A 22,466-nucleotide genomic window follows, 5' to 3' on the forward strand; every position below is an offset into this window, starting at 1 on the left:
TTACAGGTGTGAGCCACTGCACCTGGCCAGTATTTGTTGATTAAATGAGATCGTGTATGTAAATGTGCTTAGAATGTACCTGTACATGGGCATTTTTCTCTAGAGGCTTATTTGTGAATATCATTACATTAGACTAGCAGCAATTTGCTCAGAACTCAGTTTGTGTTAAAGTAGGATTTTCTTTTTTGCTGTGGTTGGGTCCCATTCAGGATGCAAATCATACACAACAGTCTGCTGTTACCTGCTTGACTGGGACCCTCGATACGGCATTACGTTCCTGACTGGTAAAGGCATTGTGCTGCAGACATCAGTTCCAGGATGGGACAAACTACATACAGTAGGCTCATCTTGTGATGTGATTTTTTGAGTGAGTCGTGTTTGGGAGGATATATATGGCATATTTCACCTTCTGTATATTTCTGTTTTTATATTGTTTCTAACTTCTTAAAACCATGTGTTTAGAATGAAGATTAAAACTAGTGTTGTTCTGATGGTGTTTATCAATTTCTGAATGCCCCTGGGGAGAGACAGCCTTGTTGTCAAACCAGTTTGGGGAAATCACGTGTTCAAAATTCATACTGGTCTCATGGGGCTTGGCTGTGGTTGTGTCACTTTCTCAGGTCTAGGGACAGAAGAAGTGGGAGGACTGACTTAGTGAAATGTAGGTGATCGGATTCCCATGCATAGCAGTCAGTGTGCATTTATAGAGACAGCCCAAGAGATAGCTGCCCAGACTCAGACAATTATAGGTGTGTCTCGTTTTATATGACAGCTGCAGTCCTAACACTGTCTTGTCAATCAGTGTGATCATGGGGGATCGGGGAGGGGGGAGGTCTACTTTTAAAAATCCATCTGAAAATTCTTTACTTTATCTCTCTTGTCAAGCCCAAATTTCCTCAATCAGATTTTCTTCAGGGAGAGATGCCTGTAGACAAAGTGCTTTTATTGTTTTTCTCCAGAAAAATAAAAAAGGACTCTGAAATTTCTGGTTCCTACTGTGTAAGAAATACAGGAAGCATTTAGTAGGGGGGAGGGCGTGGGTATCATTGTATTGTTACCTTGCTTGGCTCTTTGCATTTGGCCAACGGTTGATGTTTATTAAACTCATGACCAGTGGTAGATGAAAATATTGCAAATGCATTTTATATAGATTTAAGCCAATGTTCATGTGTAATGTATGGAAACTGAAAGTTGTGAGGGGAACATTTCTCAGGGAATGAGAACAGAGCATAGGTGCTCTCTGATTTTTCTGGAAGAGCTACATTCCATTGTCGTCACCTCATTAAACATACTGCTTGGAAGAAGATGCTTGCTTTACCTGTTTTGTTAGTAACCGAATATCTCTTTTTGCTCATATTTAAAGTTGCACTTTGAGATAGTAATGCTTCTGATTGCAAGTGTACTAATACAGTTATTTAGGCAAAGCTGGTGAATTAATTTTCCAACCAAATATTTGGAGCAAAAGCAGTCAATTAGATAAGATAAAGCAAACTTATACAAAACTGACCTGACTTTCAAATTTGTTTTCATAATTTTATTTTGCAGGATAACAAAGCCATTGACCTTTGCCGATTGTGTTGGGGACGAACTTCCTTTAGGATGGGAAACCGTATATGATAAACAAATTGGAGTTTATTACATGGACCACATAAATAGTAAGTAGTGTGCAAAATCTGTGGCATTATATCAAAGATGCCAAAAACTTTTTGTAGAGTGTAACAATCGTTACCTTCCAATGCAGCATTAAATTGGGTTTTATAAATGTAATCCGAAGTTTCCATTAGCTCAGTTCTTCACAAAGTGAAGCAGTTCTGTAGCTGTACCTTGCTTGTGTCTTGCTAGGGACTGCATATAATATGTTTAATGGAGGGTTTTAATAACTATTACAAGGAATAAATTTCCCAGGCAGTCTGGAAATAGAGATACCTCTCATAATGAAAAAATTATTTGTTGCAGAGTGGAACTGACAAGTTATTGGAATAAGTGCCCAAGTGATTATGTTCACTTCATTTCGTCTTATACATTTAACTTTAGCTTTCATACACCAAACCTTTTTGGGGTGTGTGTGTGTGTGTGTGTGTGTGTGTGTGTGTGTAATGGTATAGAGACCATAGCAAAAACAATGGGTCTTTGACCATGCCAGCCTCCTTTGTAGAACTGTCTAGAGCAGTGCTTCTCATCCTGGGTGATTTTATCCCTCAGGGACACTTGGCATTGTCTGGAAGCATTTTCAGTGGCTGTGCCTGGGAGAGGTGCTGCTGGCATTCAGTGGGTGTAGACCAGGGATGCTGCTAAACACCCTACAATGCACAGGACAGCCCCCCCTCACCAGATAATGAGGCGACCCCAAATGTCAATGGTGCCAGGCTATAGGAACCCTGTTCTAGATCTGTTCTTTGCCCCTTAATCTTGGCTGTCTCTTCGTCAGCTTTCTTCGATGGGGTCCCAGCTGGGAATCCATTTTTCACTCTCTCTCATTTTCATTCTGGCTTCCCTCAGTGGCTCTGTCATTGTCATTTTACTACCAGGATATGAAGCATGGCTTCCCCTTGGCTTACTTTCTGTCCTTTGGTTGGTGAAGTGCGGGGCGGCTGCAGGGTCTGAAGGTGCATGGTGCCCCCCACCTGAGTGATTTTGAGGCACTTTTCTAGTCCAGTCCCATGACTCCTCATGTCCCCACTGTGCAGTCAACCCAGATTGGTGTCTTCAGGGCTGATTCCTACATTGTCAGTTGCTGGCACCCAAGATCTGAGTGCCCCATCTCAGATCTCGGGGCAGTGGGGTTTTTGGTGCCTGGCACTCGTCCTTGGGCACGATTGCAGCTCTTATCCAGAGATTGAGCAGTGGTGATTGGAGACAGGGGATACCTACCGTTATGGCCCTGCTGCCCTCCCAGGCAGGTCCGGGTGGCAGGAGGACTTCTAGGTGGACCCACTGCTTTTTGGACAGGGAAAGTACCTGGCAGAAGAGAAGCTGAGAGGCCCCAGTGGCTCTCTGCCAGCCTGGCACTTCACGGCTGTGTGTGTTTGGGTAAATGTGGCCTATTGAGCTAGGCTTCCCAGCTGATAGTCTAAGCGGCAGCTGGTAACACGTAAGAGCTGCTCACTTCACAGGGCCACCATGCTGTGGACCTGGGCACATGCCCGTGGCTTCGTTAACACGCTTCGTCCTTCCCAGGGCTTGGTGGTACGGATGCCCCACGCCCACTGAATCTCATCTCTGAGACAAGAGCAGGACTCTGATTTTGCATTTGTTTTGGTTTGTAAATCTCCTCCTGTGAGCTTTTATGGCTTGGAGAGGCTTTCTAGGAGGGGCTTTCTAGGATGGTGTGAAAAGGGGTGAGCAAAGGATATTGACAGGAGAGCAGACAGGGAAGGCATTTCCAAGGAGAACTTACCTGGAAACATTCTAGCAAGCACACCGTGTGTGTGTGTGTGTGTGTGTGTGTGTGTGTGGCAAAACAGACATAATGTAAAATTTACCATTTTAACCATTTTGAGGTGTACTTCACAGAACGTAAAACGAACCATTTTTAAAGTGAATAGTTTGGTAGCATTTGGTGCATTTGCAGTCTTGCACAGCCATCACCTCTGTCTTGTTCCAGAACATTTTCCTCACCCCAAAGGGAAATCTCATCTCCATTAAGCAGTCATTCCCCATTCCCCTTCCCCTATGCCCTGGTGACCCCTAGTCTGCTTTCGGTCTCTGTGGAGTCTCCTGTTCTGGGTATTTCATAGACATGGAATCAGATGCTATGTGGCCTTTTGTGCCCGGCATCTTTCACTTAGCTGTTTTTTGAGTTTCTTCCATGTCATAGCGAGCATCAGAACTTTATTCCTTTTTATGGAATTTTATTCCTTTGTATATGGTTTATACAAAGCACTCTGTTGTATGCACTAAGTGAAAGGTCCCGAGAGTATAAAGGTGACTGAGGCTGTGCCCCTGCCATCTAGAGGCCATAGTTTAGATGGGAAACAGAAAAGATATAAAAACACTCATGTGCTCAGTGTTAAGGGGGAAGAAGGGCAGCCCGCGTAAGCAGGGGAGAGACGCATGTGCCTAGAGGATCAGAGAAGGCTTCAGAAGAAAAGGTGCCTTTGCAGCGTGCCTGGGAAGACGGCAGGCCTTCCTGTGACAGAAGAGGTCTGAGTCAGCATGGCAAAGGCACCGGGGGGCCAGCCAAGCATATTTGGGGACTTCGCAGAAGTTCAGTCTGTGTAGAGAATGTTTTTGGGGAAAAGGACGGAAAATAGAGATGAAGCTGATAAGTGAGTTTTGGGACTCCTGTATCAGGCTAAGGAGATTGGACTTTGTGCTTTCAAAGAGGTTTCTGTGTGAAAGCATTGCATCCCAGTTAAGAAGGTCACTTTGGAGAGTGCCCTGAGGATGGGTTTTGGTGGGATGAGACCAGAAGGCCCAGAGAGTCTGACTGAAGTAAGGAGAGACAGAGACAAGGGCGTGTCGCCAGTGATGATCATATCCAGGGGCAGGAACCTCCAGTTCTTCATAACCCACCGAATGTTTCGGGAGGAAGAGGAGTGGGATTCTTTGAGGATGAGTCCCAGGTTGCACTCCCAGGCTGGCTCCGCAGTTAGATCCAGATGATGCGGCTCCCCACAAGGGGAAGACAGGAGATTGCGGAAGACAGGAGAAGCAGGCGTGTGCTGTGTGATGTTTCGTCTGGTTTTGCTCTTGGTGGTGAAAGGTGGTGTGGAGAATGAGGGCTGCTTTGGATGAATGGCTGGGAATGACTTTGGGTCCATCCATGTGGAGGTGCATCCAGGAGGCAGGGGGGAATGAAAGTTTGGAGCTGGGGAGAGAGGCTGGAGCTGGAGTTAGGCACAGGCCCTTGGAGAGCTGGACAGGGAGGAAGCAGGAGTGCACATGAGGGAAGCTATGGTGGGAGGAGACAAGGAAGTCGGCGAGGAATGGGAAAAGACTACACGGTCTGGTCTGGAAAATGAAAGGAGAAGGGGGCTAGCCAGGCCAGGGGCACAGAAGAGTTTCCATCATCTCACACAGAAGGAGTCAATGAGGAGAAGGTCATAAATAGCAATTAGTGTCACAGTTCTGAGCTCATGTGGGTTCATCTCCTCCCATGCTTATTTAAAGTGTGGTCTTTGTTGGTAAAAACATTGTCTTGTATTGTCTTCCCTCCTCCAATGGACTGTTTCATATCTGTAGAGTTTCCTTCTCATCTGCACTGTGGATATAAAAATGGAAACTGTTCCACATTTTGGAAAGGTTCGTGATATAAAATCTTCCATAATATGCATCCTGGTAACTAATTAATTTTCACATTGATGAGTGACATCACTGCATGACTCTTGGTCAACCTAAGGATTTTACTTTTAAGTCACTTATGTTTTTACCTTTTTAAATTTCAGAACTTACCCAGATTGAGGATCCAAGAGAACAGTGGAGGCGAGAGCAAGAGCGCATGTTGAAGGAATATTTAATTGTAGCTCAGGAGGCTCTCAATGCCAAGAAAGAAATCTACCAGATTAAGCAGCAGCGGTTCGAGCTGGCCCAGGAGGAATACCAGCAGCTGCACAAAATGTGTGAGGATGACAGCCGCTCGTACGCCAGCTGTGAGTTGACTTATCTCCTGTTAAAAGCCATTGTGACTTTAAAAGCCATCTCTCTGCTAGGTTATCTGCAAACACTGAACCTTCCCTGGGCAAGATAGCTTCATAAAGGTTCTAATCGCATACTGTTAGGTCATCAGTATTTGGCACTGAAATCAGGTGGGCACCTGGCAGCCACTCCTGTAGCAAGGATTTATCAAATGCTTACTTTGTGCCCAGACACTGGGTTATGGTTGGTGGTGACTAAGAAAGGAAAGGTCTCTGCCCTTGAGCTCACATTCAGGTGGGGAAGGTAAAAAATAAACAAGAAAACAAAATTTCAGGTAGGGATGTGTACCAGCTGCCTGTCTCATGCATGTCAGTTTTGAAGAGGGCTTCCCTCAGAAATCTCTGCAGTTAACACTGCTTGTCTGGGATGATCTCTTGGGAAATCCACACAGTGGCTTCATTCATTCTGAGTGGGAAGACTCAGGAGACCTCAGCCATGTCAAGCCCCCTGTCTCTTTGTAGCGTTCTCCTCTTGGGCTGTAGGCTTTAGTAGGCAGTACAGGGAAGGAGGAGGAACACCATAGAACCCAGAGAATCAGAGGACTCTCCTTCTGCCCCTCAGGTGAGATGACCATGTACAGCTTGCTGTTCTCTAAAGGGACCTCTCTCTAGTTTTGGAGGCTGCCAGAGTGGGGGGCTTGGAGGCTGCCAGAGTGGGGGGCTTCATTTCATTAGTACTCAGCAAGTGCTTGGTGTTGAAGAAACCAGGTCCACTCTCAGAACCCAAAGCATTTTGCTGTGGACACGGTCAGTCACCACATGAGCCAGTTCCTTCCCAGCAGACTGTCACCCTCAACAGACCCCAACAGATGTGCATGACTGTGACTGGCCTGGGCACTCGTGAGCTTGGAAAGAATGGATGAAAGTTGGTACCACTGGGTTGAATTTTATAAAAACCTGTCTGTTTGAGACTTGGGGCCTTTCCTGTGATATTAGTGCCATGTTGCCATGGCAGATATTAAAGACACAGCTATAGCTTTATTCTGTGTTGCAAGTCAGAATGGAGGTAAGGCTAAGGGGCCACACGTTTTGTGCTCTGTTTTATTGCAGCAACTGTTGACGGGGCAGAAGCCTTAGAAGCTATGGCCAGGAGTGGGGTATTCCCTCTGCAATAAGAATTGAAGATATTTCTATTACCGTGTGTCTTGAGGGAAACAGGGAACTCAGTTTTACTGATGTGTTGCTTCCAAGCCATCTTATCTCCATCTCTGCAGATAGTGGCACATACCTGGTTGGTTTTTTTGAGGGCTTTGTTTTGTTTTTAACTTCCCATCAGATTGTGATAGGTCAGCTATGTGTGGAGTTTTAGAGGCTGGTTTCTTATCTTCACAGTCATCTTTTCTTGGAATGTCTTTCTCTGATTTTGGTATGAGGGTAATATACTGGCCTCATAGAATGAATTGGGAAATGTTCCTTCCTCTTCTGTTTTCTCAAAGAGTTTGTGTAGGATTGGTATTAGTGCTTTCTTAACTATTTCATAGAATTCACCAAAAGAGCCACCTGGACCTGGAGTTCTTTGTGGAATGTTTTTAACTACAAATCCAATACTTTTAATAGAGAGGTATCCAGATTTTTTGTTTCTTCTTGAATCAGTTTTGGTATTTGTGTGTTTCAGAGAATTGTCTTATTTCATCTAATCTAAAAGTCGGCAAACTTTTCTATGAAGAGTCAGATAGTAAACATTTTAGACTTTGTCGACCATGTGATCTCAGTGCCAACGATTCTACCCTGTGGTTATATTGCAAAAGCATTCAGAAACAACATGTAGACAGATGTGCCTAGCTATGTTCCAGTAGAAGTATCAAAACAGGTAGCAACCTAGATTTGGCCCACAGGGAGTTTGCTGCCCAGTGATCTAAGCTGTCAAGTCTATGAAGTTGTTTGTAGAATTCCCTTATTAGCCTTTTAATGTCTGTAGGCTTTGAAGTGATGTCCTCTCTTTAATTGCTGATATTAATAATTTGTGTCTTCTTAATCAGTATAGCTAAACTTTTATTGATTTTTATCTATCTTTACAATACACTGGCTTTTGCCCTGTTCTCCCATTTCTTGTCTGTTTCTATCTTACTGGTTTTTCTTCTTTATTATTTCTTTCCTTCTACTTAGTTTGGCTTTAATTTGTTCTTCCTTTTCTAGCTTCCTAAAGTGGAAATTTAGATCACTGGTTTTAGATCTTTCTTACTTCCTCATATAGCCATTAAAGGTAAGGATTCTCCTCTAAGTACTACTTTAACTGCATCTCATAAATTTTGATATGCTGTATTTTCTTTCAGTTCAAAATAATTTCTCCTTTTTTTTGGTGGTTTTTGACCCATGGGTTGTTTAGAAGTAAGTCAGCAGGACTTTTTAAAGATGTCATGTTGTTGTTGATTTCTAACTTAGTTCCATTGTGGTCAGAGACTATGTAACATTTCAGTCTTTTGAAATCTATTGAGATTACTTTTATGGCCTAGAATACTGGTTTTTTTTTTTTTTTTTTTTTTTTTTTTTTTTGAGATGGAGTCTTGCTCTGTCGCCCAGGCTGGAGTGCAGTGGCACGATCTTGGCTCACTGGCTCACTGCAACCTCCACCTCCCGGGTTCAAGCGATTCTCCTGCCTAAGCCTCCTGAGGAGCTGGAACTATAGGTGTCCACCACCATGCCCAGATAATTTTTGTATATTTAGTAGACACGGGATTTTGCCATGTTGGCCAGGCTGGTGTGGAACTCCTGACCTCAGGTGATCCACCTGCCTCGGCCTCCCAAAGTGCTGGGATTATAGGTGTGAGCCACCGTGCCTGGCCAGTCTTTTTGATGACCAGAAGCCCATGGGCTTGGTGCCTTGATGTCTCCCTAGCTGAAGCATTGGCCTATAACCTGTTCTGAGATTATATAGTTAGCAATTCTAAACATTTCAGAAAGCTGCTTGGTAGAAGTTGGGTTGAATGGTATAAAATTGCCGTTTTTGTATCTAGAAAAGGGCTGAATATTGGCTATTCTTATAATCCAACCTAATAGTGTGTTTCTTTCCAGCAGTCTTTGGGTACCTTATCTTTTACATGCTTGCGTTTGGTTAGGTCTCCAAAGAGGCTCTCAAATCAGTCTTTCAAAGAATGAAATGGAAGAAATACACATCAGAAAAACTTGGCAGGATGTTTCTTGCCAGTGATTGAAAAGAAAAATTGAGACCAGGTACAGTGGCTTACACCTGTAATCCCAATACTTTGGGAGGCCGAGGCAGGAGGATCACTTGAGACCGGGAATTCAAAACCAGCCTGGGCAACCTAGCAGGACCCTGTCTCTATTAAAAAAGAAAGAAAGAAAAACTGAGTCTAGAGAAAGTGTGTATTATGTACTGGCTACTACCAGTGCAGCCAGGATGTCAGCTGCAGTGACTGTGGGGACCCTGGACTGGATGCCCTCAATGATGCAGACATTAGAACATCCTGTCTGATTCCACACCCACTCTGAGGGGCAGTGAACGGGGAATCCCAATGCAGTGCCAAGCTGTAGGTTAAGAGTATTCAGTACTTCAGCATCCTGAGTTGCTGAGGATCCTGCAGGATCAGGTTTTGTATTTCCATGGGCTTTTCACTTCTTTGATGTTTGGGCAAATAGGGAATTCTACTCAATTACATTTCTTTTTGTGCCCTATGGGATTTTATTAATGCTCGTTTAAAAAGATACACTCAAGAGGCTCTTTTTGAAGTGGTATCTGTTCCTTCAGTAGAGGAAGCTGATGACTGTGTTGTTGACTTGAGGTTCTAAGGTGCTCACCAGATTCCATTTCCTGACCTGCTGGATGTCTCTGTGTGGATACGATCTCTTCCTCCACTTGTGTAGGTTGCCTTCGAGGCCAAAAGTGGGCCTGCCTGTTTTTGTGAAAGGGCTGGAGATGCCAGTGGGTCTTCCTGGGGCCTGTCAGCTCATCAGGGAAAAAGCCAACTCTGAACGGAATCTAGGAGTTGATCCAAGTGTTTTATCAGCTTGCTGCTGTCCCTAGGGCTCCCACCAAGCTCTCTCAATCTGCCATTTAACCCGAACTACCAGGTACAACAAGGAAAACCCTGCTAGAATGGACTCAGATGAATTCTTTCTGGCCACAGGATAAAGTCCAATGCAGTGATTTTGTTGGCTTGACCATGATCTAACAGATGACTTCTACAGCCATGCCAGAGGGCCTGGGCCCATGTTGGGAGCTGCTGGTGGCAGTTTCCATAGCACACGTTGGCTGTGTAGCCACACGGGTCTCACTGCCCAGATCTCCCTCAGCGCCAGTCATCTAAAGCAGGAGGCGTCTCCTTTTTCTGATACTGTGAACAGAATAACATCTGGACTTAATTCCCACTTCTTTCTTCATGGGTAATGACTTGAAGTGAAAGGAACCGATATCCAATGAGCTGGTGTTTTCTGTGCATTGTTGTGATCACAGTGTTGTCAAGCACGTGCTGTTTTCTTTATTGTTCACATGAGAAACTGAATATCAGGGAGGCTAAATTATTTCTTCAGGATTACATACCCAGCAGATGGTAGAAGTTGGATTTAAGCCCAGATCTGTTTGTGTTGGTGGCCTTCAGTGCTCTGTACAGTTTCCTAGACATGGAAGAGGCCACTCAGAACAGCTGATGGTGTTTGTGGAACCCCTCCCCCATCCAACTTTCAGGTTATCTGAAAATAAAGACTAGTTATAAATTGACAAGTTGTCCGGAAATTTTGCAGCAATAAAGGGGGCAAGTGGAAGGCAGAGCACTTTCTAGATCTTGACTTTTCCATGGCCCATGTAAGATCACTAAACTGTTCATTTATTTTTCGACAGCTGTTAGCACCTGCTGTTGATATATACTAAATGGCGGGAACATGTTTTTTATGTTGTTTGTTTGTTTTGTTTTGTTTTGTTTTTCGAGACGGAGTCTCGCTCTGTCCCCAAGCTGGAGTGCAGTGGCGCGATCTTGGCTCACTGCAGCCTCTGTGTCCCGGGTTAAAGCGATTCTCCTGCCTCAGCCTCCTGAGCAGCTGGGACTACTGGCGCATGCCACCATGCCCAGCTAATTTTTGTATTTTTAGTAACAGGGTTTCACCATGTTGGCCAGGATGGTCCCTATCTCTTGACCTCGTGATCTGCCTGCCTCAGCCTCCCAAAGTGCTGGGATTACAGGCGTGAGCCACTGCGCCCAGCCGGGAACACGTTTTATTCCTAATGGTTGCTTGTTGGGAAAGATGAGGCAATAATGTGTGAACAGAGGAATTAACTGGAACAGCCATTTCTAATGTGGGAGCAGAAGGTAGGGAGGAGAAGTGCATCTCACCTATACCCCTCACACATTTCCCTCGAGCTATGGAAATCACCAGAAGAAAACTTCATGCATTGGAGAGGAAAGATTTTGTGTCAGTATTGGGCCATCTGGTATCTAAGAACATCCGTGCCTTGACCTGAAAGCAAATTCAGATATTTGGCTGGATGCTTTGCACACTTGTCTGCATGAGAGTAGGAACCCAACCCTGCTTGATTTCAATGAGCTTCTGAGCTAGCTGCCTGGTGATGCCCAGGCCTCATTTATGCTTCGTAGAACACTGGGGTGAAACTGCTCAACAATGGACTCATTCTCTCTGAGACACACCTGCTACTTTTTCTACAGCTCCATTTTGTAGAGTTTTCTTCTACTTTCTTTATTGCAACATGTTCTTCTATTTGCCTGCCTTTTAACACTGAATACATTCATTATCTCAGACACATTTTTTCCTGGAGTTATTCCTTTATTCTTCCTGAGAAACTCTAGCCCCAGGCACATTCAGATGAACTATATATGACCATTTGCAGGATCTTTTGGAAGAAATTCTTGCATGGGGTAGGATAATAGTCTAAACCTCAGGTCTGCAAACTATGTCAAGCCTGTGGGCTGGATCCTATCCACTGTGGGTGTTTGTAAATAAAGTTTTATTGGAACACAGCCATGTCCATTTAGTAACCTATTGTCTGTAGCAGCTACAGTGGCAGAATTGAGTATTTGAGACAGATTGTATGGCCCACAAAGTCAAAAATATTTAGGGTCTGGCCCATTAGAGAAAAAGTTTGCTAATTCCTGGTCTATACCCATAGTTCTCAGACCTGGCTGCAAGCTAGAATCTTTAAAAACTTGCTGCTTGGACCTCACTCCAAGAGATTTTGATAGAACTGGCCTTGGGTGGGACCAGGCTTTTTTTTTTAAGCTTCCCAGGTGATCCCCAGGGTTGAAATCCACTGGGCTAGACAGAGTGTGAATGGCCCTTGTAGCAGCAGGAATATGACTTTGTTTATTATCCTAGTTCCTAGGAGTTACTCAAAGTCTACATTGAAAGTCTTTCTGGGTGGCTAGGAAAGAGGCAGCGTTATCTCTGGTGAGAAAGTGCTGATCCACCCTGAGTTCTTGGATTAGGTGGTGGTGAAGCTTGACCTTATCAGCCATCAGCCTTGCCAGCATTCCTTCTGAGGCTCCAAGCCTGTCTCACAATGACTCTTCCATTGGTGCTCTGTTTTTGTTGTTGTTGTTGTTGTTGAGACAGGATCTTGCTCTGTTGCCCAGGCTGGAGTGTGGTAGTGTGATCTTGGCTCACTGCAGCCTCAACCTCCCGGGCTCAGGCGATTCTCCTACCTCAGCCTCTTGAGTAGCTGAAACTCCAGATGTGCGCCACCATACCTAGCTAATTTTGGTACTTTTTGTAGAGATGGGGTTTTGCCATGTTGCCCAGGCTGGTCTCAGACTCCTGGACTCAAGAGATCTGCCCGCCTCTACCTCCCAAAGTGCTGGGATTACAGATGTGAGCCACCGCACCCGGCCTCATTGGGGCTCTCGCTGTTGAAGGATTTCTCATTTGCTGTCTTGGTTAGGAACAGGGCTACAGGCAATCCATTCCAATTCAACCTTTTGTTTTCCTTCACACACGCATGTTGGAGCAGGCAGGAGAAAAAAGGATCATGGAGCATTTTTCCCATGTATTAGTCAGCAAGCCAGATTTTGAAGGTTGCAGCAAAGCACATGTGTTTCCTGAGAAATAATCCCCTAGTCTGTCCTGGAGGGAGAATTCCTGGTTAGGATTTGGTGGCTTCTTGGGTTACTTCTGTAGATCACCCCCAGGTGGCCTTACTTGATTGTTTTTGGTCTTTTGCTTATATTGCCTTAAAAAAAACCCATCCTGCCCGCTTTGTTGGCCTTGCGTATTTCTCCATGTGCCTCTCTGGTAGATAGTACCTGTCAACCTGGAACCTGTCAGGGCTTGTCGGCCTTTTGCCCAGAGTCATTCTTGGCTCCCTTGAGCAACTCCTGGCAGTGCTGATCCCTGGAGGCCTACACCTGGTCCTAAGGAGCAACCTGCTCCAGAGGATGTCTTTGAAGAAAGACTGCTGGTCTTTTAAAGCATGTCTTGTCTCTGGGGTGACCTTAGGTACCCATAGCTCAGAAGACGCCTGTACATAAGAGAGACAAAGACAAACAGACTCATGGACACACACATTTCCCCTTTCAGTAATCTGTCAAACTGAAATCCAGAGTTAAGTACTGGGGTTTGCAGCATTTTGAGTCCTAAATACACAGGTCAAGTTCACCTGTTGGGTGGTGGGCACTGGGGAGCTGGAGGACCGTTTCTTCTTCTGGGAAAGCTAGCCCAATTAAAGGATCTTTGGCAGCTGACCCACTGGAGCCCAGATTCTAGACATGAAGCCCTCTATGAATGATGGCATAATGTATTATAGATCAAGTCACTACAAACTCAGTCTTTTAATCTATAAAATGGGCAAGGACACATAAGTATCATTTCACCTTCACAAAGATTTTATGAGAATAGATTAAATAAATGTGAAAGGCACCCTGTAATAGCAAGGTATAATAATTTACATTGCTGTGGTCCAGCTAGGCTATAACCTTGTTATTATATTATCTGAGGCAATGTTGTATGCCTGAGCAGACTCCATATGCTATTTAATAGCTCTGCCCACTTAACTCTTCAAGAGAGAAGAAAGCTTCAGAGGTGAAAGTCTGGTCTTTAGCATAAACCTCGAGATTGGAGACATGTCTTAATAGAGGAAGATACTCCGTTTATAAATGTTGTGGAAGGCCAGGCACGGTGGCTCACTCCTGTAATCCCAGCACTTTGGGAGGCTGAGGCGGGTGGATCACTTGAGGTCTGGAGTTCCAGACCAGTCTGGCCAACGTGGCAAAACCCCATCTCTACTAAAAATACAAAAAATTAGCCGGGTGTGGTGGCGGCGCCTGTAATCCCAGCTACTTGGGAGGCTGAGGCAGGAGAATCGCTTGAACCCAGGAGGTGGAGGCTGCAGTGAGCTGAGATCACACCACTGTGCTCTGGCTTGGGTGACAGAGTGAGACCCTGTCTGCAAAAGAAAAGAAGTGTTGTGTAGTACACGCTGTTATGAGGTCTGGAGTCCTGATCTGTTCTTGGACTCTGTAAATGGTTCTAGTAGTCTTATTGGCAGATCTGAGGAACTGAGAATTTTATTTATAAATTGAATTACATTATTGAAAGTTATGCCAGTGTTCACAACCATCCTTAGTATTTGAAGATAAAATGTATTCACTGTGTTAGTTACTTGAGTAGACTTTTCCCTTATCCCGGTCCTGGAATTTTATAATTTTATAGAGACCATAGCAAAAGTAACATGAATGGGATCCATATAATTAAAAGGTATTCTGTCACTTATGATGGTTTCAGCTGCAGCAGAGAAGAATAATTCTCATGGGCCTAGACAATAAGAAAATTCATTGTCACATAGCGGAGTCCTCTGGAGGTGGGGTGGGATTCCCCATAGGTGGATTCAGTGACTCAGTGGAGTCATTGGTTTGTCAGTTTCCCCCTCTAGGAGTGGATACATGCTGAGTCTCTTGGGGAGAGGTAGCTACCCAACACTTCCGGGGTTCTGGTACTTAGGAAGGAGAAATGGGGGAAGGTTGCTGTGTAGATGTCCAACAGTATCCAAGACACCTCCCCTGCGTATTTCAAGTCTCTTTGCTAATTTTCCTTATGAAACTGCATAGACAGAGGAAGATTGGTACAGATTTTTTTTTTTTTTTTGAGACAGAGTCTTGCTCTGTCGCCAGGTTGGAGTGCAGTGGCGTGATCTCGGCTCACTGCAACCTCCGCCTCCTGGGTTCAAGCAATCCTCCTGCCTCAGCCTCCTTGAGTAGCTGGGATTACAGGCACCTGCCACCACACCCAGCTAATTTTTGTAATTTTAGTAGAGATGGGGTTTCACCATTTTGGCCAGGATGGTCTCGATCTCTTGACCTCGTAATCCGCCCGGCTCGGCCTCCCAAAGTGCTGGAATTAGAGGCGTGAGCCATGGCGCCTGACCGGTACTAATGTTTAGCATTGCAGTGAACTTTGTTGAACTTTGGTGGTAGGCTTACTTTCTACCCTTAATGGGAAAGATCCCAGGTGATAACTCTTGGGCTTGTGTTCCTCCCACTGCAAGTTGACAAGTTGACACATGTGTTGTAGTGTTGTAAGCCAGGATTCAGCAAGCCCTAACCTCATAGCCTCATTTGCATATTATCTCTATCCCAAGTGAAAGAAGGCCTTTAAGCTCAGATCTGGGAAACTTAAAGTCCCAGGAGTTTAATATGGAGATGTTTTCTATAAGTTATTTCTGCGTTTTAAGGACATTGTTGGAGATGTTGCTTTCATTACTGATTTTAAATGAAACCAAAGAGTCAGGCAAGATGGAAGATGTAGGATTTGGAAACAGGCAGTCTTGTCTAAGAAAGAATTGTTTGTAAAATATTTTACTCCATGTCTTTGAGAGATCATGAGTCTAAGTATAAGAAAATTGGAGATAAAGTTGGCAAACATTTAGCTCTTCCAGTTGTTTATTTCCAGTAGATTCTGTTGTTTGAAATTCTGACTGAATGGGACTTAAATAGTAGATTTTCCATAGAACTGTTATTAAAATAGGAGATCCAACTGCTCAAGTGAACTTTGGATGTGGTTCTAATTGAGGTTTGAAGTAATTGTGCTGTTGAAGCTACTCAATGGTGTTGAGCCATCCTTTGCAGTACATAGTCCACAAATGATTTTGAATTGGTTTCTCATTGTTGGCACCTGAGTTATCTGAATGACAGCCAGCCTTCGATTCTCAGATCAAAGGCGTTAAAGAAAGGACTCCGTCCCTGCAGATGTGTCTTCTGAGCAGGTGATGTTAATGACAATAACTGGGAGGCAGAGGGCACCAGAGTGGGGTGGTTCACAGATGAAGACAGACCAGCATTCCACTAGCTAAGCAGAAGAAGGGAAGCCATGCAGCAGTGGTATAGAGCCCATGCCTTCAGAAACCTAAAGAAAGGAGGCAGAAGCATCAAGAAAAAGCACCGCAGAGCGGTGGATGGGGTGGTAGAAATTAGGAATAGCCACTCGCCGCTCCAGCTTCCGTAACACTGGAAAAAGCTTGCAGCTCTCTGTGTGCACAGAAATTTGCTGACTGTGCCTAGTGTGTAAACAGCTCTGTGGCTCTTACTCATCCCTAGGTATTGGTTACTCACGATAATGATGCCATGTCTGTAAAAAGACTTTAAATCATATACACTGCACTGTTTAGGAAAGCATTGAGGTATGTGATGTCTTTTAGCTAAACATTCATCAAAACAAATTATTAGAGTAAAAGCATGAGTGCCTCACTTCAGTTTCTGGGACAAACAACTTGGGGGCCCATCTTTTTTCTCAAGCCTGCCAGATCCTGACGTATTACTAGAAATCTTTTTTATTTTACAAATTTCTAATGTTTTTTTCCTTTCTTGTGTCAAAAATTGTTCATCTGGAGAATATAAGTGTGAAGAAAATAAAAATAAAATCATTTTTAATGCAGCCATTGAGAATAACTGCAGTTAACTTTTTGGTTCTATCTTTCCAGTGACGTCTGTGTGTGTGTGTTTTAAAAGAAAGTAGAAGTAGGTTCATACTGCAAGTACTATTCACGTATTAAGTACAGTTTCCTATGTCATAATCACACCTCTTCCCCCTCACCCCGTCCCCCCGCTGTGTCTGTATGGTGTTTAACTGTAGTAGTTTTATAGTAGAACTAAACAGAGTTTTGATTGACCTACAGCCATGTATTTTATTATATGGGATCCTATAGAAAGTCCTGATGCAAATATCAAACATCAGGAAGATTTGAGGATGTTAAATGTCAATTCTTTAGGAGCCAGTGACCACTTGTAAATCAGAGATTTAGAGTCCTTTAATGCAGTAAATCAGAAGTTCCTTGTGTGTATGTATTTTGAAGGATCCATTATAAAATAAAATATTTTCTTTCTATTTAGCATTCTCTGGATATTCAACAAATACAAAGTATGACCCACACCAAATTAAAGCAGAAATAGCAAGTCGTCGGGATAGGGTGAGTAAAACCGCTGTTTTTACAACCAGGTGGATGGAAGCCTGGGGCCTTATAGCCTAGGCCGCTGGTGTTCTACTCTGGTTGACTCCTCCTGGAGGGATCGCTAGCAGTGTTAGACTGGAAGAGTTCTGAGGGTTCTGATGCTCTTCCCTGGTGACCCCTGAATTATCTATGTGCTACCATGTTTCGTCTCTTCAGACCCTTGTCTTGGTTGTCTGGGAAGGGAAACACTTTTGTTGCATTTGGGACAAAGCACAAGAAACATCTTGGCAATGAAGCCTGCTCCTCTCTTGGTGTGTCATTCCCTGAATCAGGGTGTATCTTTTAGTGCGGTGGTTCTCAAATTTTAGCACAGCTAAGAAAAATACCTGGGAGCTTGTTCAAAGTGCGAGCTTCCAGGCCTAGCCCCTGAGTTTTGACGTGGGCCTGGAGCGGGTCCCAGAATCTGTTTAAAGAAGCACTCCAGGAGCCATTGAGTTTCAGGTAGTCAGAGAGCTCGCTTCTGGACACAAAGTTTCATGTGCGGGGTCTGAGAGGAGTGGGTAGAAGGAAAGATGAAGAATGTGTTACAAAAGTTGCCAGTTGTAATGTGGAAACCTTGAAAATGCAAATAGTTGCTGGTTCTCCACTTGCATAAGAGTCTGTCAACAATCTGGAATTTTTGTATCTAAGCACAGCAGGTCTTCTAGAAAGGCTGCTTCTTATGCATGTGAATGGAAGTTTATAGTGAGAATAGATGATCTTATGAACTGCAAGCTGAGTAGAAACTCAGATGACAGTGCTAATAACAACTGTAGAAATCATTCTTCACAGCTGGTTTTTGGGAAAAAAAATGTGATTTGTCTTTAGCTTTCCAGATTAAAACGAGAGCTGACCCAGATGAAGCAGGAACTGCAGTACAAAGAAAAGGGGGTGGAGACCCTGCAAGAGTGAGTTGCCTGGACACTTGTCCCAAAGCTTCATGCCCTTCACTTTCATGCCTTTATTTATGCTCATGATTTTCCAATGCTAACTTCAGAATCTCTCTTTTCCTTGAAGATATTTCGTTGCTTTAAATGGAAATACTTGGGAAACAAGACCTTTATTTTTATGTTTATGCACGTTTACTATAGCTGTGCAAGACACTCATGGCTAGTTACATTTAAATTCGACTTTTTCTTAGTTTTAGTCTTTTAAATTTTTTGTTCTAAAATTGACATTTAAAGTAAAAGAAAATTAAAAGTTTAGTTTCCCAGTCTCAGTAGTCACATCAGAAGTACTCAGTAGTGACATGTGGCTAGTGCAGGTTTTGTCCACCACTTAGCACTAGTGGGATTTGGGGCTGGATCATTCTTGTCTTGGGGGGACTGTCCTATGCACTGTAGAATTGTCTTGTCTTGGCCAGGCCTGGTGGCTCACGCCTGTAATCCCAACACTTTGGGAGGCCAAGGCGGGCAGATCACCTGAGGTCAGGAGTTCAAGACCAGCCTGGCCAACATGGTGAAACCCCATCTCTACTAAAAATACAAACATTAGCCAGGCGTGGTGGTGCAAGCCTGTAATCCCAGCTACTCGGGAGGCTGAGGCACAAGAATCGCTTGGCGGGCACCTGTCAACCCAGCTATTCGGGAGGCTGAGGCAGGGAGAATCGCTTGAACCTGGGAGGCCGAAGTTGCAGTGAGCCGAGATTGCGCTATTGCACTCCAGCTTGGGCAACAGAGCGAGACTGTCTCTCAAAAACAAACAAACAAACAAACAAACAAACAAAAACACAAAGAATGTTGTCTTTACTCTTTACCCGCTAGATGCCAGTAGCACCTTCCACCTGTATTGTGACAACCAATAATGTTTCTAGACATTGCCAAGTGTCCCCTAAAGTACACATTTGCTCCCAGTTGAGAACCACCGTGCTGGTGGCTACTGTATTGAACACCATAGGTGACAGATTTCCATCATCACGGAAAGCTCCTTTGGACATTCCAGTCTGTAGGTCTTCCTCCTGTTCTCATTTTTACAATAAGAACTTTATCCCTACTAAGAGATTGGGGATGAATTGTTTACAATTAGTGAGCTGTATCGAGTCTGCAGGTTTCATGAACTAAAGGTGGTGTTTGAGAAATGGCGCTGGTGTGGGTCTGAAGGTTTGCTGAGCCGTTCTCTGCATTCACTGGCTTTCCTTGCTGAACTTGCACATGTGCCGCACGCCTTCTGCACCTACTTTTCTCATCTGCAAATGGTGATTGTTTTAGGCAGCTCGGGCTGCTATGACAAATACCATAGACTGGGTGACTTGAACAGCAGATATTTGTTTCTCACAGTTCTGGAGGCTGGAGGTCCAATATTTGGTTCCTGGTGAGGGCCCGATTCCTGATATGCAGATGACCATCTTGTCGCAGTTTCCTCTCATGGCTAAGAGAGCAAAAACTCTGTTCTCTCTTCCTTTTCCTAATCCCATCATGGGGTCCCACCCTGTGACCTCATCTAACCCTAATCACCTCCCAAAGGCCCCACCTTCAAATGCCATCACATTAGAGGATAAGGCTGCAACATAAGAATTTGGAGGACACACAAACACACAGTCCATAACAGCAATCACTGTGCTCAGTTATACTGAGGACAGCACCAGCACCTGGTACATGCCCAGCCCGAAACAATTAGCCCAACTCTGTGTGGTTACTGTTACTGACGCAGGTGGGCACCATGTTGCCGTCTTTCATCCTGCATGCAGATGCATGAGGTGACACACGTGACTGCAGCACTGCTCTTTATGGGAAGGTAATAAAGGAATGTGAGGTACAGATGTAATTATCTACCATTACCCAGCTATGTGTTTCTGTGCATTTTGGATCTACAGTCAGAGCTTCCTTTTATTAACCCTAGTTAGTATTAGTACAGCTTCTTCTTTAGTTTTTTTTTTTTTTTTTTTTTTTTTTTAAGACAGAGTCTTGCTCTCGTCGCCCAGGCTGGAGTGCAGCGGTGTGATCTTGGCTCACTGCAACCTCCCCCTCCCAGGTTCAAGTGATTCTCGTGCCTCAGTCTCCCCAGTAACTGGGATTACAGGTGCCCGCCACCACGCCTGGCTAATTTTTGTATTTTAGTAGAGATGGGGTTTTGCCACATTTGCCAGGCTGGTTTCCAACTCCTGACCTCGGGCGATCTGCCCGCCTCGGCCTCCCAGAGTGCTGGGATTACAGGCATGAGCCACCGTGCCCGGCCTCTTCTTTAGTTTTGTCTTAAGCAAATCAAGCTTCTTTTCCAACTAACCGGCTGCTGGTTTTGTCATTCATGCGGTGCATAGGCCAGAGTGCTTTCCAAATGCACCGACGTGTGTTTTGTCCTTTTAGCCCCCCACTCCAGCCAGCCTCCAGATACTCCAACACCTCCTCAGATGCGACTGTGTGTGCTGTGGCAGTGTCATCCTGTGTCACTTTGGCTAAGGTGGTGGATAAAGAATAAGCAGAAACAAATCATTTGATTTGTGACAGGTCACCAAAAGTTATTAGGACTACCTGGTTGGATTTGAGGTGAATTTTCTACCTTCATTAGGCCACACTGTAGCTGTCTCTCATTGCGATACAGTGTCTCTGGACAATATGTAGTTGTTTGTTTTTTTTGTTTTTTTTTTTTGAGATGGGGAGTCTTTGTCACCCAGGCTGGAGTGCAGTGGTGCAATCTTGGCTCGCCGTAACCTCCATTTCCTGGGTTCAAGCAGTTCTCCTGTCTTAGCCTCCCAAGTAGCTGGGGATTACAGGCACACGCCACCATGCCCAGCTAATTTTTATATTTTTAGTAGAGACCGGGTTTCACCATGTTGGTCAGGCTGGTCTCGAACTCCTGACCTCAGGTGATCCGCCTGCCTCAGCCTCCCAAAGTGCTGGGATTACAGGCATGAGCCACCACGCCCGGCCCAGTATGTGGTTTTAATGTTAGTCATTGTGTGTGCCGGAGGTTGCAGTTAATGTCATTCTCATTTGCAGCTTTGAGGAAGGTGACTGGGGTTCAGGAAGAGTCTGAGTTTGCTCAGGATCCCTGAGCATCAGCAGGGAGCCATGTCTGGCACTTCCCTCATGGCCATGGTTTCTGTAGTGGGTTGCTGGGCTCAGCGCCTGTTGCTTTGCCTTGGCTCCATCGTTCTGGCGAACTCCATTTCCTTATTTGAAGACAAAGGCCATATAGCAGTGTCAGCTGTAGACGGACTGATTTAGAAACTAAAACGTACTGCTGACTGAGAAAACCCCCTTCTCCTTAGCATGGCTAGGATGTGAATTCATCTTTTGTAGTTGCAGTGGTTTCAAGAATAGGAAAAGGCAGCCTCTGTTTCCCTAGGGGCATTAGACAGAGAAGCAGGAGCCAGAATAACGAGAATTTTAACTTTACACCTGCGGCCAAAACGGAGCGCAAGTTGTGCTCCTGGAAGAGAGGCGGGCCAGTGCTGTTTGGATTGTCTTTCTGCTTTCATTATCAAGATCCCACGCTTGGGAACAGCAATTGTAAACTTGCCACTTGCCAAGGGGAGGCTCCTCCTGCCTGCCTGAGCCAAGGGGAGGCTCCTTCTGCTTGCCAGAGCTCATGAGAATACCCGCCCTCCCCCTGGAGGCCAAGGAGTGGCCTGGGGAAGGCTCTGGACCTGGCCTTGGTCCTGAGGGGCCCACCCCACCTCATGCCTGACCAGGGGCAAGTCAGCTTTCAGGAGGGAGCTGCCCAGAGCTGTTGTTTAATGGGCACGTTGCCTTGGCTCTGTCTGACGCTGCGTTGTTACTGTGCATGTTTACTTTATTCTGGGACAGACACAGCCTCACAGGAAGAAGAGAAAACACAGGCACCCGTGCCACTCTTAAAATATTTTTGTAAGTGGAAGATAATCTGGTAGCCTTTCTCTGAGTTCCACAGCTTATGAGATGAAAACAGCCTCATTATTTTTCTGGTATTGAACATTGGGTGTTTATGTTTGGATTGAATCATGCAAATGTATATTTTTTTAATTGAGAAATTTTAGAAGGCCTTTTCAAGCATTGAAAATGTGATTACCCCATCTCTACTGGGAAATCCTGACTATACGTACAGATAGCAGGTGAGCTGTTATACCTAAACATGAAGCATCTCTGATTTTATCACCAACATTGCTTAAGGCAGTGGCCTGAGATTTTCCTCCAGAAAATTTCCTGCTGTTCTTGCTTCCCAGAATATCCAGTGTATTCTTTTCCAGAGCACCTCACTAGGAGTTTGGCTGCTTATAACATTTTAAGCTTGCCTTGTTTATCTTGGTGAATTTCCTGGCTAGCAAGGAAATTCATCATTACACTTGGGTCCAAGTAAGGAAAAAAGAACCTTTTGTATTTTACTTTAAATCTATATATGTTGTTGATTGTTGTAGAGAGGAATTGGCCACAGATATGTTCGCTGGGTTAATGATAAAATATGTACACAGATGTGTGTTTTATATGTATCTATGTGAAGTGTACACATGTAAGCTTTTAATGATGGAAAATATC

At 44.6% G+C, this 22,466-nt stretch overlaps 1 protein-coding gene across 2 annotated transcripts in view; it reads left to right on the forward strand.

Annotated features, from left to right (window-relative positions):
• The window catches only part of WWC3 (WWC family member 3), a 129,733-nt gene that overhangs the window by 47,001 nt on the left and 60,266 nt on the right, over positions 1–22,466 (forward strand). For both annotated transcript variants that reach the window (XM_034950643.4, XM_063601874.1), the window contains exons 2-5: positions 1,546–1,655; positions 5,388–5,591; positions 16,919–16,995; positions 17,845–17,924. In XM_034950643.4, coding sequence (XP_034806534.1) covers positions 1,546–1,655; positions 5,388–5,591; positions 16,919–16,995; positions 17,845–17,924 — 471 coding nt within the window. The remainder of the gene's footprint in view (positions 1–1,545; positions 1,656–5,387; positions 5,592–16,918; positions 16,996–17,844; positions 17,925–22,466) is intronic.

Source organism: Pan paniscus, chromosome X (assembly GCF_029289425.2).
Source record: "Pan paniscus chromosome X, NHGRI_mPanPan1-v2.0_pri, whole genome shotgun sequence".
NCBI classification, from domain to species: domain Eukaryota; kingdom Metazoa; phylum Chordata; class Mammalia; order Primates; family Hominidae; genus Pan; species Pan paniscus.